The sequence below is a fragment of the Marmota monax genome, unplaced genomic scaffold (genome assembly GCF_021218885.2).
Source record: "Marmota monax isolate L192 unplaced genomic scaffold, Marmota_monax_Labrador192_F-V1.1 WCK01_AAM20220418_F8-fsc00001, whole genome shotgun sequence".
Taxonomy (NCBI): domain Eukaryota; kingdom Metazoa; phylum Chordata; class Mammalia; order Rodentia; family Sciuridae; genus Marmota; species Marmota monax.
Window position 1 is genome coordinate 44,672,991 of NW_026693777.1, and position 20,803 is coordinate 44,693,793.

General features: G+C 40.2%; 1 protein-coding gene and 1 pseudogene across 4 annotated transcripts in view; one reads left to right on the forward strand and one right to left on the reverse strand.

Annotated features, from left to right (window-relative positions):
* Positions 1-676: 676 nt before the first annotated feature.
* The window catches only part of Stard9 (StAR related lipid transfer domain containing 9), a 135,322-nt gene continuing 115,195 nt past the window's right edge, over positions 677-20,803 (forward strand). For all 4 annotated transcript variants that reach the window (XM_046460746.2, XM_046460747.2, XM_058584724.1 and 1 more), the window contains exons 1-3: positions 677-813; positions 4,424-4,493; positions 7,251-7,367. In XM_046460746.2, the coding sequence (XP_046316702.1) occupies positions 767-813; positions 4,424-4,493; positions 7,251-7,367 (234 nt within the window). In that variant the 5' untranslated portion in view covers positions 677-766. The remainder of the gene's footprint in view (positions 814-4,423; positions 4,494-7,250; positions 7,368-20,803) is intronic.
* Positions 9,754-10,775, reverse strand: LOC131424847 (talin rod domain-containing protein 1-like; annotated as a pseudogene).

Below are 20,803 nucleotides of genomic sequence, written 5' to 3' on the forward strand. Positions count from 1 at the left end.
TATATATTTATATGTTATATATTAGGTGTTTGTCCCCTTTTCCTTCCCTGCAGATTGTAATTTCCAAGAAGGCAGGTACATTGTTTTGTTGTGTCACTGTGTCTGGGCTTTAAATCAGTGCTCGACACTTTGTAGCTATGCAATAGTATTTCTTGGATAAGTTAGTAAACTAATTCTGATAAGACGGCATTTCCTCTACTGCTACAAACACTGCCAAGGTGGCCTTGAGGTTCTGGTACAATGGAGCTCCTCAGCACTAAAACTCCTCTTCATACTCCGAATACTCCTTGCTGGAAAGCAGTTTCTGCCCGTTTCTTTTTTGCCGCAGCATTGACATATCAGGCCAGCATAACGAATAAAAATGCTTGTCAAATTATAAACGTTTGAACATTAATAAAAATTTAATGGATTTACTTGAGTATAGCACGATCTCCAAGTCCGAGAACAAAGGCCTCAGCGCCGCAGGGTCAGGCCTGAACTCTGCGGACACCTCCAGCCAGCTGCCGTGGCGCGGGGGAGGAGGGAGGGGGTAGACGAGGAGGGGCGGGGCCGAGCTTGCCTACCTGGCTCGGGATTGGCTAAGGCTCAGCGGCACCGCCTCTCTTGGGCAGTGGCGCGGATTTGGGCGTGGGTGTCCCGAGAGGCGCGTGGGGCGGGCGGGGTCGGCTGGGGGTGGGGCTGGGCTTGGCCCTGGCTAGGCTGGGCTAGGCTGCGCTAGGGATGCCTAGACTGGACTGACCTCCGGGGATTGAGTTGTAACCGAAGGATGGCGAATGTGCAGGTGGCCGTGAGGGTCCGGCCCCTCAACAAGCGGTGAGTCTGGGCAGGAGGGGGCGCCTGAGGCGTCAAGAGAATTCAGAGGAGCGCAAGGGCCCCACTTTTCTGGCGCGGGGAAATAAAACACAAAGTGACCCAGGGACCCAGGGTCCGGAAGCCGTAAAGGCTTGGCGAAACAGGCCTGGAGTCGAAATTTCTTGTTGTGACCTGGAGGATAGCAGTTCCCTGGCGGCCTCACGAGAGCGGCGCGTTGTGTGCGCAGTGTCCTGGCGTCCTGCCAGCTTGGAGTTTCTAGGGACCATGGCTCAAGTCTTGATGCACGGGATTGGGCCTTTCTCATTCTACAGGTTGTGAAGGATTTGGAGAGGTGGCAGTCTGTCACACTTCTTGATGTAACCCTAGAGGACTGAGACAAAAGGGTGTACATGGTTTTCCTCTGCGAGGACTTGAGAGGAAAATTGAGGCCCAGAGAGATGGTGGTTTTAGTTTGCGCTCAACAGCTGATCTGATCAAAGACAGAATTGAAGTAAAGGAAGTTACTCTAATCTTTTTCTTCCACATCCCTAGCTCCTCAGGGATGAACCTGATCTTGCAACTTTAAGCCCTTGAGGCTTCCTGAATCCATCCACATTTTCTTCTCTTTTCCACTATTTTTTTTTTTACTCATGTATTTGGAGAGTAAGGTAAGACTTTGTAGAAGAGTTGGTGTTCGAACTGTTTTTTTTTAAATTTTGTTTTATCTATTTATTTTAATATATTTTTAGTTGTAGGTGAACACAATACCTTTATTTTATTTTTATGTGGTACTGAGGATCGAACCCAGTGCCTCACATGTGCTAGGCAAGCACTCTACCACTGAGTCACAATCCCAGCCCCTCAAACTGTTTTTTAAAGATCTTTTAGTTTGCTAACAGGTAGAGAAAGTGCAGAGGGCCCTCTGAAGGAGTAAGAACACCAAAAGAAAAATATTTAGGCTATTGGAAACAGATTAGTTTTGGTTGAGAGAGGGTTGGTGTGGAGGGAGGTAAGTGATAGGCAATAAAATTGGCAGAGTGTGGTTGGGAACCAGAGGCACATATTGGAATTATTTGAGAAATTTTAAATTTTCAAGGACATAAGATGACTTGATAATTGCATAGAAAAGTCAAAAAAGGCATTGTCTTAAGCTGGGCATACAGCTTAATGGTAGAGTGGTTGGCTAGCATGTACAAGGTACTGGATTCTATCTCCAGCCCTGCAAAACAAAAAGAAAGACATTGTCTCCCAAAACAAAATTTGGTGCAATTGGTTAATTACATTGGTTTCATATAAAGGTGATTGACTTTGAAGTCTTGTAATTGACAGAAAAATTGTAAGAGCAATAAGAAGCAGGAAGGAGAGAGAAAAGAGAATAGGAAGAAGGCAAAAGAGGTACTATGAAGAAAGAAAAGCAGCAGGTACCTAAACTGCTGTGTTTGGGTTGGTAAATGGCTTATGACATCTGCCTTCTGCATAACTGGATGTGATTTAAAACTAGGAATTCATAGGTGTAGCTGCTGTCCTGGAGATAGCCTCTGGTAAAAATCCTCTTTTTTCAAAACTGTTCTTTTAGGATTCTCAGGGTAACAACATTGACCACTCCTAGTAGTAACTTCTTAGTTCTTTAGGAATTAGGGAATTTTAAATACCATGGATTAGATTAAGAAAATGATGTTGAAATTGGGTTGTTATTATTTACATCCATGATAGAGAATAACTTTATCTCATCCAACAAAAGTGGAAAGAAGAGGACAAAAACTTACTTTTAGCTCAAGTGAAGTGCTTTGAGAGTAAGTGGTAGAATGCCAAGACTGTTGACCTTGAGGTGTGAGTAGATTGTAGCAGGCTGGAGTTTCAGGACCAGAGATTCAGGCACAGATACAGAAAAATCCAATTCAATCCCAACTGAGAATCTAAATGACTCTCCTCTTCCCACAGAATCCTACAGAGATGATAGATGTGCCCCAAGGTATTAACTTCCACTGTCTTCATCAAGGCTGTTCTCCATGTGGGGAATATACTGATTGTGTGGTTTGTTTCACCCTTCAAATAAGTCATTGGCACAGATTCAGTTAACAAAGTCATTGGATCTTATGTTGTACTTGGGAAGAAATTCTGGAGATCATCTGACCCAAGTTTACATTTTTTTGTTTTTCTAGATAAGGAAATAATCTTGTTTAAGGTCTAAAAGCAAACACAGCGAAGATTTGATTCACTAAACCACATTGCTGCTTCCTGAGATTACAGGGAAGTTATACCTCTTTCTCAAGTGCTCTTTAGCAGGACCAAATAACGAACCCTGAATAAAATAACATAGGAAATGATTTTGATGTCATCCCCTTTACCACACAGTTGTTTCCCATAATCAGAAATTCTCTTTGTTATTGTGAGTTACTTTCATTTTTCAATCTAAAACCATTCAGTATTGAATGGTTCTGCCAATTCTGTAGACTCTGCAGCAGTCCATCCTGACCTGTGAAAAATTACTTCTCATACAGTGAATAGCTTTTCTGTTTTTTTTTTCTCTTAAACTATAAAATAGGGAGAACTGCTTCATATTTTTTATGAAAATTAAAAAAATACATTAAAAATATTTAGAACCTGGCTCATTTTAAGTGTCTAATAAAGCGTTAGCTCTATGAGTTTTAGTGACTATTTTTATTCATCTGTATCCTGTACTTAGCTGTTTTTTTTTTTTTTAAGTTTTTCAAAGGAATAAATACCAAGTGATAACAATTTTGTTCTGTTCCTTTTTAGGGCAGTAGTTACCAAATTGTAGTATACGTAAAAGCCACCTGGCAATCTTGTTATAATGTAATTTGTTATTCCTGCCCCCCAATCATAAATTTGAATTAACTAGGCCTTCTCTTAATCCTCCATAATTTGATGTAGGCAGCCTATGGCTTATTCCTGTTCACAACCTTTAACCATAAGGAATGAACAAGAGTTAGTGTTAGCAGTGTTACCACGTAACTGCAACATAGAAAGATTTTTAAGGATTTTGGCTCTCATTCTGCTGTAAGAAGATTTAAGGAAAGGATTTGGGAAAAATGTCTCAGTATCTCACCAGAGAAGACTCCAATACCTTTTTCATACCCCTGCTCAAATCCCAGAGAAGATTAAAGATTATACCATGTTGTGTGCTGGGCTAGGAATACTTTCTAAGATTTCCAAGCCTGATTTCCAAGCTATAGTTAAAAGCTCAGGCTTTATGTTCAGACAAATTTGGATTTAAATCCTAGTTCTACCCTTGCTGGTTGTGTGACCTTGGACAAGTAATGTAATTTTCTTTAAGATTTAGTGTTTCGTCTGTAAAGGTGAAAATATGTTAAGAAGTTTTATCAGAAGAATATGAGGATAAATAAGATGAAGTACAATAAATCGTGCACCTAATATAGTACCTAATAAGTCGTGACTATTAGGTGTTCCAGAATTAAACTGTAATGATCTAGAGAAGCATACTGTGATGCTTGATACAATGCTTATAGCTTTTTTATGGAGACAGGTCCTTGACTTATGGCTATAGCAATAGGGAAACATTTTGTCCCCCTAGTGCTGATCTGAGCTTCTCTATGATTTTTTTTTAAAGTAATGTTTATTCTCATATGGTTTTGGTTCTTGTTTCCAGGGAGACCAAAGAAGGGGGAAGAATCATTGTGGAAGTTGATGACAAAGTGGCAAAGATCAGGAATTTAAAGGTAAACCTGAAATTATTTTCTATTTGCTTTCCACTGAGGACTTAAAATTATTACAGGGGTTTCTGGGGTGAAAATGTATATGTGAATGTATGTAGAAGGGGGAGAGAGGATCATATAAGGAAAATTGTAAGACGACCCTGGACCAATAATAAAGCAAATTTTAAAATAAGTCAAAAAAGCCAGGGGATGTGGGCTACTACAGCCTAAGTTCTATCACATAGCGAATAGAGGTGGGCATGGTGGTACATGCTTGTAAACCTAGCTACTCAGGAGGCTGAAGCAGGAGAAGTGCAAGTTCTAGGCTAGCCTGGGCAACTTAGGAAGACTCAGTCTCAAAACTTAAAAAAATAAATAAAAAGGACTGGGATGTAGCTACATGGTGGAGCACTTGCCTGGCATGTGTAAGGCCCTGCTTTCAATCCCAAGTACTGGCAGGGAAAAAAAAAATGTGTGTGTGTCTATGTATGTGTATGTATATGTATGTATATGTATATATGCATACATTTGATGCAGCTATTTTGGGAACTGGTAACTGCTTTGAAAATAAACACTGAGGATGTTATGGAGGCTGTGACTACCTTAAATCATGCCAGGGCAATCTGTATGTCTGTTTAACTCATCTGACCATCAGAGTTGTTTTTGGCAGGTGGAGTGGGGTGGTGGGTACTAGGGATTGAACTCAGGGGCACTCTACCACTGAGCCACATCCCCAGCCCTATTTTGTATTTTATTTATTTAAAGACAGGGTCTCACTGAGTTGCTTAGCGCCTCGTTTTTTGCTGAGGCTGGCTTTGAACTCATGATCCTCCTGCTCCGCCTCCCAAGCCTCTGGGATTACAAGTGTACACCACCACATCTGTCAGACTTTGTCCCAAGCCTCTCAACTGATATCATTTTATCAAGAGACATTATTAGGTATTTTAGAACGTACCTGATAATGCAAGATTTACTTTTGCCATACTGAGATCCAAGTAATAGCCTTCAGATCCCAGAAGGGAGTCATTCACAACCCTGAGTCTTGTTACAGGTTTTCTTTCACAGATCTGACTAAACTTTGAGTCACAATTGGTCAGATATGGAAAATTTCCTTCCCCTGCCTTACCCATTCCTAGAGTTAATTTCCTCCATCCTTTCCACTATTTATCAGACTAGCAGATAATGGAAGGGTTCTTCCCTTTGTGAACTTTGAAGAGTGGAGAGAGACGGTGCATTATGGTAGTACTCAACCATGTGAGTACTACCATAATCAGCTTGCAAGTGGAAGCCAGCACTCCTAAGAGCTGAGGACATTGAGTGGCAATTGTGAGGATTATCTGGACTCCAGGCTTTAGAACCATGCCCACTTCAGTCATTTCTTTTTTTTTTTTTTTTTTTTTTTAAAGAGAGAGTGAGAGAGATAGAGGTAGAGAGAGAGAGAATTTTTTAATATTTATTTTTTAGTATTTGGCAGACACAACATCTTTGTTTGTATGTGGTGCTGAGGATCGAACCCGGGCCGCACGCATGCCAGGCGAGCGCGCTACCGCTTGAGCCACATCCCAGCCCCCACTTCAGTCATTTCTGTGATGTGATTTGTTTTCTTTTTCAATAACTCCCCACTGAAAGAGAATGGGACTGTCAGACTTTCAAAATGAGCTCCCTGGAAATAAAGATCCTTTTATTTTATTCTTTGCCGTCTCTTATTTATATCTCTATTGCCTAATCACTTCAGCTGTTTTGTTCTGAGATCTCATATTTTGGTTCTTAAGAATAAATCTTATCCAAGATCAAACTTTAATCTGCCCTCTAAATACCTCCCTGGCTGCTTATTTCCCTAAGGTCAGTTGTCCACTAACAATGTCTTACTCATTCTGATAACCTCATTCTTCTGCAGTTTTTTTTTTTTTTTTTTAAAGTACTGGCGATCCCCAGCAGTTTTTATTTTTATTTTGAGACAGGTCTCACTACGTTGTCCAGGCTGGCCTTAAACTTGCAATTCTTCACCTCAGTCTCCCAAGTTTCTGGGATTACAGGCATGAAACACTGCATTCAGGGATGCTTCTATGGTTTTTGATGGCTAGGTTGTTTCCCTGTTCAGAGTCTGAATTTTAAATATTAACACAAGGTACTTCTGTGAGTAATGCATTCTCCGCAGAGTACTCAGAATTCAGTGCAGTTCCAACTTTGGGTCTTCCTTGGGCAGTTGGATTGTTCCTATCTCTTCTGTCCAACATGGTTTCTAATTCACTGGGGGTGAGTACCCAGGAACTTCAGTGAAAGCTCCAGCTTGGTGCAGTCTGCCAGGTCTAGAGGTAGAACTACTTACTATTCATGTGCTCTCAGTCTACTCTACAGAAGATACATAGATAGTGATTAAGATGCCTGGAGAGGGAGAGACTTTCTCTCTCAAGCTGTCCTGTATCTCCTATGGTTGTTACTAATGAAAACAGACACATGATAGAATGATACATTGATTTAGTTCTGTGGGACTTTATTTGTACCTATTAAAGTGAAGATAAAAGTTACCTTTTTTTTTTTTTTTTTTTTTTTTTGTGGTGCTGGAGATTGAACCCAGGGCCTTGTGCATGCGAGGCAAGCACTCTAACAACTGAGCTATATCCCTCAGCCCTGTTACATTTTTTTCTTTTGACACTAGGTTTCATAAACATTCTGCGACTAGTCCAGGTCTCTCTAGTTATAATATGGAGTGATCAAGTGCCACTGGCCTGTGTCTGATATTATAGTAAAGAAGACATTGGATTCTATGTTTGATTTTAGGTGGATGATCGACCAGATAGCTTTGGAGACTCCCGGGAGAAGGTTGTGGCATTCAGCTTTGATTATTGCTACTGGTCAGTTAACCCAGAAGACCCTCAGTATGCATCTCAGGATGTGGTAATGTCATTTGTCACTTTCCTTTCTTTAGTCCTTCTCTTTTAAGATGTTTATTATAAAGATATTTGTCATAGTCCTTATGGCATAATTGCGCCAATTGTAAGTATTGTAATGGTACTTTAAATTTTAATACAAACTGATGAATTTAAAAGGAAAAAAGCTCCAGTGCATCAAAAGACCATTGATGGCCTTGAATTGTGGCTCAGTGATAGACTGCTTGCCTAGCATAGATGCTCTGGATGTGATCCCCAGCACTGCTTAAAGCAAACATACTAAAATCATTAACCTTGTCAAGTAATCATTTCTATGGTAGTGTTAATAAAAGAAACTTATTTCAAATGCAGAAATCTCATTGTATGTCTTCTCAATTCTTCATAACTGGATGTAGTAAATTAGCATAGAATATGGGACCTGGCTATTTTTCACTTTGGTCAGAAACTAATGGTGTTTTGGGCTGAGAAATGGTGGTAAGAGGCATCAGGTCCAGAAGGAGCACAGGAAGTGGGAAAAGACTACTTGATCAGGACATGGAAACTGGCTTTTATCTTTATAGGCTTGGGCCTCAGCAAGATTTAAGTGGATATTAGTTAGCTCAGAGGGTGTTTGATCCTATGATAAGTGAATGGAACTCACCTCAAACATGGCCTTGACTTGTGTGCAGTAGAAGGGCTGAAGAATCTAAGAAGCTAGTATCATCTTTGAGCCTTAGGATTATACTTATGCTCCTAGGTAGAGTAGAAAATGGCTAGACTGCTAGTTTTTGAGCCTGCTAGGTATGTAGGAGGCAAATCCTATTGATCTATTGCCTGAGGATTGGGAGGACCAGCCAAATCTTTGCCAGCTGAGCTTTTAGTCACTCTTCATGTACCTCATAGTTCTTGGCCCTCTCAGTTTTCTAACACAATTGGAAGCCTGGCAGTGGGTCTACAGGACATTTTTGTTTCTGGGAAGATGCAACATGCTACTGCTTTGAGCACTGTTAAAGGCCTCCTTTCAGTCCCCATGTTGATCAGCAAGCCTTTCCTCTTTCAATTCTATGACTATAGACAACAGCCATAGGGTACACTGTGAAAGTCTATCCCTAAAATTTAAAAAGACAACATTTATTTGACCTTTCATGGTTTTGTATAATTATATATTCTAAAGAAAAAAAAAACACTATAGGAATATATTCTCAGTAAGTACCATTGGTAATAATTTGAGGGGAGACCTGTACAACTATTGCCTTTGAATAAAAAGTCAGAGTCTGTTTTCTACCAAGTATTTGTCTTTTGTGAAACTTTTTATAATTATGCCAATGGAACAATATTATCAAGTCTGAATTACTCAAGGGAAATAGTACTGATTTTCAGCTAATGCAAACTGCTAATAATGACTGGATAGTTCTAAATCATGGAAGTGTAATTTCTCCATTCTTCCCTTCAATGAAGAACCTATAGAAAAAGACCCTGTGCCCACTATGGGATTTGTTGTCTCTTTGGGCCCCTTCTGTTATAATATGAGCACCTTGCCTTTGTATCAATGTGTTTGTTGTAAATACTCAGCAGAAAAGTAAACTGTAGACATTACCTAACCCCTACCAGGTTTTCTCTGTCCTTTAGACCTTGAGGACACTGGCAGGTTCACACTTGTCTTATGGCCCTTTTGATTTTTGTTTTTTTTAAAGAAACAGAACATTTTAATAGATGAAATAAATACTCCAGTACATGCAAGGTAAAAAGTTGACACTGGTGGGGGAAAAATCACTCTATGGTGTAAGTTAAAAGATAAAACACACTGGGGCTGGGGATATAACTCAGTCAGTAGAGTGCTTGCCTTGCATGCACAAGGCCCTGGGTTCAATCCCCAGCACCACAAAAAAATAAATAATTAAATAAAACAAGCTCATTTTTGCTTTCCTCCCATTTGCAAATCCCATGGCAAAATCATACTCTTTCCACACCAAGTATACTCCTAATTCAACACAACTGCTTAAAAAAATAACAACATACAAAAAAAGATAGCTACATCCATATCTAAGGGCATTTATTTTTTATTAAAATAAAAAAGAAGAAATGAACCCTGACCTTTTCCCTGCCCAATTAATAATAAAATTCAGTTGACAGACGGGTGGGGTATAGGAGTAAAACTACAGCCAGCAGATTACCCATTTTTTATTCCCCACTCCTGTGTGGGCTGTTTGACACTCTTTCGTGCATGTGCCTGGCCCTGACTTCTGGAAGATTCCTTTTGGGCATTTAATGTGTGGGGGAGGGGTCACCTATCTGTTTTTGGTATAAATGGAGAGGGGCATAGAATAAATCTTCCTTTAGCCTGGGGGTAGAAGAAGGGGAATGGAGTGGGGTTGCTAATTCACAGAATTGGAATTCACTGGTGGTAAAATACTTTAAGAGACCTCTATCTTAAAACCTGAGACAGTAGGACAGTAGTCTTCAGATACTGCACAGGCTCTGTTCCTCAGCCTCTTCTGTGGTCCGACGTCTTGGCGCCCCCTTCAGGGTGCTGCAACAGATCCCTAAGGCACTGGGTCAGAAGCACGCAGGCCAACCCCATGGTCATGACACCACCCAGAGCAAAGGTCTGCATCACCTTGCCCTCAGCACTCACAGCTCCCACACGACCCAGGAACTGCGGCTCAGTGGTAAAATCTACCAGCACACTCACAGGGCCCAATGAAGAGTGAGCAGTGGCTGCTTGCCAGTTCACTGGGTACCACCTTTACCCATACACAGGCCAGCAGCGCCAATGCACTCGTACTCATGCACTTGACCCCCAGCTTGAACTGCTTCTGCCAAAATCACTCCAGTGACTTGTCACTGGCCAGGGCGCATGTGTCTGTCAGGAATTTGAGGTTGCACAACAGGCCCTGACACCCCCAGCAGCAGCTGTGGAGTCATATTGGTCAGTGGAGAGGCTGGTAGCACCGTGCAGCTCTGCTCCAACTTTTGGCAGCAGTGTGTAGTGTCCACCAGGCTTGGATGTACAGGTTGCATGCCTGATGTGGCCACTGCAGCCAGATAGGCAGCCTGGGCTGAGCACTAGGTCAGCAACACCATCAGGTCACCCAGTTCTGCTAGACTGCCCCTGGCCTCTCCAAAGAGGCCTGGGTAAGGCTGATTCTGAACATCATCGTGAGTGAGAGTGGAGAGAGCCTTGGTGAGCGTTGATGGTGTCCTGGTGCTGCTCAAAGGACTCTGCACCGTCACAAGAGGAGGCTGGGCCCTTGAAGAGCACCTACTAAGCCTTGTTCAACAGCAACAGCAGGTCAGCCATCAGCCACATCTTGCCCTTGCAGTGGTCGCAGCTGAAAAGCAGCTTCTGCAGCTGCGAGCTGGCCCCACCTACCGTGCTCACAGGAGCCAAAGAAGCTAGCTCACCAGTGGGCTTCCCAGCACTGCCACTAGCCATGGTGCCTGGGAGACACTGGCATGCCACTGGGGAGCCCACTAATACCACCATTGCCAGTTTTAGTCCTTGATTTTTATCCCAGCATTCAATATGGATAAGATATCTGGTTACTGATATTTGTAACTTTTCCATTGAAAACTTCCAAGAAGAGCCAGGAAAGGAATTGACTCAGTAAGAGGATGTATCAGTCCACCACTGTGACTGTATTTGTGGCAAAAAAATAATGAATGGTCTCTTAGCAGAAAATAACATTCTGATAGCTGTTTCAGAGCTCCCTAGCCATGGCACACCTATGGCCTTAATGTACATACATAAGAATAATTAGCTATTTATGTAAAATGTGATAAATTGGTAATCTTGGAGCATGTATATGTGTTTAAACAAAACATATATATGTATATTAGTGTCAACAAGCTTGGATATGTATTTTGTGTGAGGCTTAATTTACATTTACATGGCTTAATTGTGTAAGTATCTAGTGGAAGCCCAAAAGACCATGGAGGAGGAGAATTCCTAAATGATTCTTCTATTGCCTGATTTTAAAGTTAATGGAAAGATCAAATGGAATCCAGACAGGAAGCCTGTGCAGAGAGATAAAACCAGTGTCTCCTGAGGTTTATTCTGGTTTGTTTATTAATTATCGAGTCCCTCACTGGTCCTAAGAGGAATCAGGATAGGAGAAAGAAGGAAGGGAACCTCTGTCACAGGTTGGAGTACGGCCAGCAGCCCCAGAATGGTGGCAGGACTCATATCCACATGATTCAGTCAGGAGATCTCATTGCTTTCACACAGAAATCAGAGCCCAGAGTTAATTACTGAGGTTAATTACCCTAATTACTGTGGCTTTAAAACCCCTAGGGGTAGAAGAGGCAGAATGTCATAAAGTAGTAGGACTTGGAAAGAAAAGAACTTAGACATTATCTAGCTCCTCCTCTCTACAGGATTTGTGGTCACATTTTGTGATATATACAATAAAATTCACCTTTTTAGTGTATAGCATACAACTACGAGTTTTGATAAACACAAGTATGTAACCTGCACTACAATCAGTATGTTAAACAGTCCATCATCTCAGGAATTCCTTCATGCCCCTTTGTGGTCTTATCTTTTCTGCCCCCAGCCCCTATCAACTACTGCTTTTTCCTGACTCTCCAGTTTTGTATGTTCCAGAATATCAAGTAAATGGACTCATGTAGTATGTAGTTATTTAAGTTAGGCTTCTTTCACTTAGCACTATGTATTTGAGGTTTGTTTCTGCTGTTGTGTGTATCACATCATTTTCTGACTTTGATTCAGACTTATTTAAATCAATGCTTTTTTCATCCCTGGGTTTCTTCTTTGTGTAAAAGAAGGACTGTCAACACCTTTAGAAATGTAGCATGGATTTAAGATATCCAAATATCTGAGGGAAATATCCAATGGATATGAGGGAATATCCAAATATCTAGCCTTGGGGAGATTTTAGGCAACATTATAAGGAACCATTCACATACAGATGTTGACAAGAATGTCATCTATTCAGTATTGGTGCTGCCTTATCATAGTCCTTAGTTTTTTTAGAGATTGAAGGGAATTTAGTAGTCATTTATGCCAGGGTTTCTCAAGCTCAGGACTAGTGACTTTTTTTTAATATCTTTTTTTTTTTTTAGTTTGTAGGTGGTATAATATCTTTATTTATTTTTATGTGGTACTGAGGATTGAACCCAGTACCTCACATGTGCAAGGCAGGTGCTCTACCACTGAGCTGTTACAGCCCCAGCCCTAGATTATTGACATTTTGACCAAACAATTCTTTGTTGTGAGAATCTGTCCTGTGCACTGCAGAATATTTAGTGGCATTCCTGATCTCTACCCACTAGATGCCAGTAGCAGTCCCTCAAAAGTGACAATCAGAAACATCTGCAACTGGGCTGGGGTTGTAGCTCAGTGGTAGAGCGCTTGCCTTGCATGCATGAGGCCCTGGGTTCGATCTTCAATACCACATAAAAATAAATAAATAAAAATAAAGATATTGTGTCCATCTACAACTAAAAAAATATTTAAAAAAAAGAAAGAAACATCTCCAACTGGGCATGGTGGTGCATACCTGTAATCCCAGCAACTCGGGAGGCTGAGGCAGGAGGTTTGCAAGTTCAAAGCCAGCCTCAGCAATTTAGCGAGGGCCTAAGAAACTTAGTGAAACCCTGTCTCAAAAATAAAAAATAGGGCTGGGGTTGTGGCTCAGAGGTTGTGGCGCTCGCCTAGCATGCATGAGGCACTGGGTTCAATCCTCAGCACCACATAAAATAAAATAAAGATATTAAAACAAATAAATAAAGTTAGGGATGTGGCTCAGTGGTTAAGCACCCCTAGGTTCAATCCCTGGTATCCCCCCACCGCACCCCACGCAAAAAAAAGATCTCCAGACATTGCTTATTAATCTAGGCCAATCCCCCACAATTTATCACTGTAGCTATATAAATTACATGGAGCTATATGGGCAATTAATGCCCAAGGAAGACTGGATCCATGCTTCCTTATGGTGGTCTTTTCATTGCTTTATATTATTCTACTTCCCTCTTTGTGCATTTATTTCATAGCCTCAGAAGATACATTAAAGGTTTAAATTCTGTAGTGCTTTGTCACTTCCAGCCCTTGGTGCTAACATACCTGAGTAAATAGATTAGATGTCAATAACTATTGAACAGTAAATTATCAGATACTCAAAAGTTCTACTAAGAGGCATTTGTAAAAATGCCATTGATGACCAAATGTAATTTAAATGTTTATCACATCATTTACATTCAGTTAAATTTGTATTACTTACTCCATTATAGAATAGGAAATTGAGTCACAGAAAGGCAACAAAATTTGCCCGAAGTCACATAGACAGTAAGTGCAACTAAAAAATAAAGGATTGTCCAACTCTAAATTGTTATAATTTCCACTAAGCCTCGCCAATGCTTAACTTTAGTCACTTGACCAAAAAAAAAAAAAAAATCCCACTTAGCCTACTTGTGATCTGGTCATCTCCTTACACGTATTATCTGATTTAATCACTTTAACTTCCTAAAGAGTAGAGGATTTTATGCCCCCCCCCTTTTTTAGTAATTGAGGAAATTTAGGTTTAGAGCTGTTATATGACCAGCCCAAGTCACACAATAAGAAGTTAAGTCCGGGTGTGGTGGAGTTCATTTGTAATCCCTGCTACTCAGGAGGCTAATGCAGGAGTATCACAAGTCTGAGGCCAGCCTGAGAAAACTTATTAAGATCCTGTCTCAAAATAAAAAAACTTTTTTTTAAATGTTGTTTTATTTTATTTTTTTTTAAATATTTATTTTTTTAGGTGTAGATGGACTCAACACAATAGCTTTATTTTTACGTGGTGCTGAGGATCGAACCTGGGTCCCACCCGTGCTAGGCAAGTGCTCTACCGCTGAGCCACAATCCCAGCCCTCAAAATAAAAATTTTTAAAAGGGGGGCTGGGGATGTGGCTCAAGCGGTAGTACGCCTGGCATGCGTGCAGCCCGAGTTCGATCCTCAGCACCACATACAAACAAAGATGTTGTGTCTGCTGAAAACTAAAAAATAAATATTAAAAAAAATTTTTTTTTAAAGGACTGGGGATGTAGCTCAGCTTGGCTAGCATGTGCAAGACCTTGGGTTTGATCTCTAGTGCAATAGAGATCAAATACAAGTGACTTTGAACATAGAACCATCATGCAATGTTGATTCATCCTCTTCAGAGTTCATCTTTTTCACTATGCCAAGTACATAAAGGAAAAAGAAAAGAGAGAATATATGGGAAAAGGAAGAGATGAAATGTTGTGAGGGAGAGACAGATAGACTATGGGACTACAGTGAATGGACAATGGTATGGGATCATATACCTGTCTTGTCTATTACCCCAAGACCCTGATATCACCAGCTTTCCATTCTTCTTTTTGTTTTGTTGTGTTTGTTTGTTTGTTTTTTGGTACCAGGGAACTCTGGGGCACTTGACCACTAAGCCACATCTCCAGCCCTGTTTTGTATTTTATTTAGAGGCAGTGTCTCACTGAGTTGCTTAGTGCCTCGCCATTGAACTCGGGATCCTCCTGTCTCAGCCTCCTGAGATGCTGGGATTATAGGCATGCGCCACTGTCTCAGCTTCCCATTCTTAAGGCAAGTCTTCATTGGTCTAAATTGTGTTTCTACTCTTTATTAGTATTTGGAAATAGCCAAAGCTTTTTTTTTTTTTAATTTGACCTATATTTTATCTGACTTGATCTATATTAAAGACAGAGGTTACACCTGGATTTGAATTCAGGTGCAGCTACTTATTAAGCTGGTTTATGATGAACAAATTACCTAACCTCTTTGCATCCTAGTATCATTAGTGATAGTAATACACACCTCAGAGTTATCATGGGGAGGAAATGAAATAATTATGTAAAGTGTCCATCCCAGTAACTTCCTAATAGATACTTAGTTCTTGAGTTCTTTGGCTTTTTTTTTTTTTAATCTCTGTTGTAAAAAACATTATCATAAAACAAGAGAAGCAAGAGTTGAACTTGATTTGAAAATCTCTTCCCTGATTCTGGATATGATACCTTCTGGGAAAAGCATGTTCTACTTGGAAAATTAAACTAACTACCCTTTTTCCTGGTGAGGAACATCTGTTGGAGAAGAAGTCCTCTGCTCAAGAGTATTGTGTTCAGTTGTGTAAAACTTTCCATGTGGAACATTAGCTCAGCTTTACCCACCAAACGACTGTGTCTGCTCAAAACAAATCCAGACTGAGTCAACAAAAAGCATATCCAGGAACAAAAAGCTACCCAGCCCTTTGTGAAAATCAGTTGCTCCTATTCTCCTGGGAATCTTTATGTTAAAAAGGTCTATTATTTGACTAAAACTCTTGTGAACTTTTCCAGTTATTAAAAAAAAAATCATGTGAGTGAGCAGAATTTTTCCACATAACCACTGAATCCAAAATTAAAGTTATATCATTAAAGATGATTGTGCTTGGGCTGGGGCTGAGCTCAGTTGGTAGAGTGCTTGCCTAGCACTTGTGAGGCACCACATAAAAACAAAATAAAGGTATTATGTCCAACTAGTATAAAAAATGAAAAGAAAAAAAGATGATTGTGCTTGTTGTGTTTATATTTGTTTGGTCTCCATAGTACACCGAAAACCCAAAAACACACAGAGTACATCATTGCCTATCCTCCAAGAGCCTTGAGAAAGAGAAAGTTATAAATTCTTTGGTGAATTTATCATTGGTCTGAACTTAAACATGAGGGAGGATGTCAGGAACTTGGAGAGGTTTCAGAGGGAAATCACAGACCCCAGAAAGTGATTAAAGGGCTGGACTGCAGGAACCAAGACAAAAGCTTCTATTGGTACAGTATACCTCACATGCATTTGACACAGGGTTATTTATGAAGTAATGTTGGTCCAAAGATGAGAAGAGAGAGGTAATAACACTCCCTAAATACGGAACATGATGAGTTTTACAGTTTATGGTGCTTGAGAACCACCTGGTCTTCATTTCCATTAGGATAAAATAGAGAATTTCAATTAAATTGCAGAGAATTTTATATAATTAGGACATGAAGAATAACATATAGGGCAGGGGATATATCTCAGTTGGTGGCATGCTTTTCTCTCATGCACAAGGCCCTGGGTTCAATCCCCAGCACCACACACACACACACACACACACAAAGAACACTTAGAATTTTTGAATCCTGATATATGGTTTCTAAAGAGTTTGACTTTAGAATTCCAAAATGTTAAAATTAAAAATGCTGGAGACCATTTGAGATATCTTATTTTTTTTCAATATTTATTTTTTTAGGTGTAGATGGACACAACACAATACCTTTATTTATTTATTTTTTTAATGTGGTGCTGAGGATCGAACCTGGTTCGAGCGCTCAAACACTAAGCCACAATCCCAGCCCCAAGATATCTTATTTTAAAGGTGAAAACCTCAAGATACAAAAGTAGTAGTTGTAGAATTTTTGGTGTTCAGAATTGTTGTTATTTTAAAAATATTTTTCTTAGAAGTTGATGGGCTTTTATTTTGCTCATTTATTTATATGCAGTGCTGGGAATCAAACCAGTGTCTCACACATGCTAGGCAAGCACACTACCACTGAGCCACAATCCCAGCTGCCAGAATTGTTCTTGAGGTTGCAGGGAAATGCCTGCTGTTTATTCTAATGGTAGACCCATGAACTGCAACACAAAGGTCCCAACATGTCAGTTAATGTGCTGCTAACAGAATCCCAAGGAAAGATCCTGTTCTTTAGATCAGACCTATCCCCCATTCGTTATTCAGTTGAGGTGAGGAATTTCACTCTCCCCATTTAGTATTATAGGGGAGTATTGAGTGCCTGTTATGAGTTCTACAGTGTGGTCAGCCTGTGATTAGATACTGCTGCCACAGAAGCAGCGTTTCAGTCTGGGAGACTTAATCTGTTATAAGATGAAGGAAAGTGATCTATTTTTTTTTTAACAGAGATATTTTACACAGGATTCATTTAATTGTCACTGACATTTTTACAGTTTTAAAAAATCTTACAGTGGATCAAACTTGGTGGATCTATTTTATCTGTGCCTCCAGAAAGTGTACAGAGAAGGACTGTAACCCTTACTTCTTTTGTACCTTCTGTCTCTTATATCTACTGAAATTGGAGTATGAATGAAGGCTTTAGTGAAAGGGTTAAAAAAAAAAAAGGGTGGAAGAGTTATTTAAACTGAAAAGGAGCAAGAGGAGAGGGAAACAAAGAAGAATTTAAGCTGGGTTCAGTGGTGCATGCCTGTAATCCCAGTAGCTTGGGAGGCTGAGGCAGGAGGATCGAGAGTTCAAAGCTAGCCTCAGCAAAATCGAGGTCTCAACTGAGACCCTGTCTCTAAATAAAATATAAAATGGACTGGGGATGTGGCTCAGTGGTCAAGTACCCCTGAGTTCAATTCCTGGTAACCCTCACCCCCCAAAAAGAAGAAATTAAGGTGAGGAGGAATTTGAGAGCTCACAGAGGAGCAGATACTGTTAGGATTCAATGGCTTGGCTTTTTTCAAATAGATATAATTATCTCTACTTAAGGGATAAGAACAGGCTCAAATGCTTAAGGTCACACAACTGATTGGTGGAATCAGCAATCAGACTCGTGTTGATTGTGTGACTCCAGAATTCAGGCTTTCATACACACACACACACACACACACACAGAGCTCTGTTCCTATATTTCCAGTGCTACACATCTGGAATTCATGATCAATTAATGACCTGATGGATAACAGACAAGATAGGACTCTGCCTTCTTAAATTGTTTTTTTAGGGTTTTGTTTACTTGTTTTTGTGGTGTTGGGGATGGAACCCAGGGCTTTGTGCATGCTAGGCACAAGCTCTATAACTGAATTACAACCCAGGTCCTACTTTTTGAATCTTGCTGCCTATTTTGAGAAGCTTTCCAAGTATGCTTAAGTTATAGAACTACAAAGGTCTATAAGTTTCTCCATGTATCTTCTTTCCCTGATGCATTTATGTGCTAGGAAAGTGGGGAGTTGTGGGGGTGTTAAAGCATTTCCTCATGAATATTTGCAAAGCTGTGTACATTCCATCACTACTGCTGCTTCATTCCAACCACCATGGATACAGAAGTAGAAGGAAGAGAAGTTTATAAGAAAAAGGCTTTTTTTGTGCAATAATTGGATGGGGCTCTGTGGGACTGAGTGGGGGAAGGGAAATTACCATGAGAGTTTTCAATATGTTCTTTCTGCCAGCAGCACAGCTGCTCTGCTCCATAAGCATATCCATGGGCTGAGTTTTAAAGGAATAAGATCTTCCTTTTGGCTTCAATCTTTTTTTTTTTTTTTTTTGTAGATGGACACAATACCTTTATTTTATTTATTTATTTTTATGTGGCGCTTGAAGGATATGGGGGAAAAAATGGAGAAAGAAGGACAGTGAGTCCCAGGGAGAGTAGGAAAACAAGGGACTCTAGACTTTCACCATTTCCCTGCAACAATGAGCTCTGAACCAGAGCTGTATCTACAGCTGTTCTCTCTGACTGACACATTCTGCTTTGATTCATTCTCACTAAACCCTATAAAACTCAGACCCCTATTGTAACCAGTTGTCATTTTCTCTCTAGAAAATATGCCCCTCTGGTGCTTATCCATTTAGGTCTATTCGTTTCTTTTTTTTTTTCATTTTGCGCTGAAACTTGGAACAGAGTTTGGGGCTCTTTACTCCTCCCCATCCTAATGTTTTCAGTGCTGAGGATCAACCCAGTGCAGCATTTAATTGAATCTTTAAAGATAGCTTTCAGACTCAGAAACATCTGAAGGACAGAGTTCTGTGATGTTTAAATTTAAAGCTTGCTGCTGATGCCAAATGCCTATACAAATATGAACAGTGGAAATTGGAGAGTTCTTTTTTTTAATGTTATTGTATTTTTTATACCTTTATTTTTATTTATTTATTTTTATGTGGTGCTGAGGATCAAACTCAGTGCCTCACACGTGCTAGGCAAGCGCTCTACAACTGAGCTATAATAGAAGCCTTAGAGCATTCTTTTAAAATGCAAAAGTTTGTTTGGGCTCTTTTCCCCAGCAAGCCAAGAGTAGTAGGAATTCCTGGGAGTAGCTAAAGCCCTTGAGATCTAGGTTGGAAAAAGAGGTTATCTGCAGGGGAATTATACTGATATCTTGATAGTCATTTGCAGACCCAGGGCAGCCTAAGAACAAATATAGTGTTCTTGAGATAGTTGTCCTTGACCCAGAAGTTCTCTTGCTTGCATCTTCAGTGCTGAGATATTGCCTTTTACTCTCACTCTGCCCCCTTACACTTGAGTTTGTTATGGGGTTTAAAGAAATTGTTAAGGGCTGGGGATTAGCTCAGTTGTTGAGCCTTTGTTGAACCAGTTGTACAGGTCCTTGGGTTCAATCTCAAGTACTGCACAAAAAAATGAAATAAATTTATTGATTGTCAGTTAATTACTTGAAGAAGAAAAGTATAATGGCAATGAGTGTTTTCAGTTTGGGGGGAAAAACCAGTTTGCAAAATCATTTAAACAAGAGGTACCCCTTTATTTATTTTTTTAAAACTTTCTTTTAAGTATTTTTTTAGTTGTAGTTGACACAATATCTTTTTTTTCCTTTTTTTTTAAAGAGAGAGAGAGAGAGAGAGAGAGAATTTTAATATTTATTGTTTAGTTTTTTTTTCGGCGGACACAACATCTTTATTTGTATGTGGTGCTGAGGATCGAACCCGGGCCGCACACATGCCAGGCGAGCGCGCTTCCGCTTGAGCCACATCCCCAGCCCCTGACACAATATCTTTATTTTATTTATTTATTTTTATGTGGTGCTGAGGATCGAACCCAGGGCTTCGCATGTGCTAGGCGAGTGCTCTACTGCTGAGCCACAACCCCAGCCCAAGAGGTACCCCTTTAAACAAAAGATGTGTACATCCACCAAAATAAGCATGTCAGGCAGACTGTTAACAGTACATTTGTCCTAAGGAATCCCCCCTGGTTTGCCTTGCCAGATGCTAAATGTTCTTCCCACATATTTCCACAGTAAGCCTGGTCTAAGTACCCTAAGCCACATTTCAATAGTCCTCTGGGGGACTAGTGTAGCTGACCAACAAAAGGCCCCTTCTAAATTCAGTGCTCAGAGAAAGGGAAAAGAAATGGGACTGTTTTTCCTCTAGTTATGTGCTCAAATAATGGCATAAACTAAAGTGTCACCTAGCTTATTAAAATATTTTGCTATACAATATAAGCTAATTGTAAAATATACAGAAGAGTATAATAAAAAAGTTTAAAACCCTTTCCTTCTTGGAGGGCAGTGGCACATGCCTGCAATCCCAGCTATCCAGGATGCTGAGGCAGGAGGATCACAGGTTAGAGGTCAACTTGGGCAATTTAGCAAGACCCTGTCTCAAAATAAAAGCCTGGGGATATAGCTCAGTGGCAGAGCACTTGCTTAGCATGTATGAGGCCCTAGGTTTTATCCACAGTATGGAGGAAGGAAGAAAAAAAGCCTTCCCTTC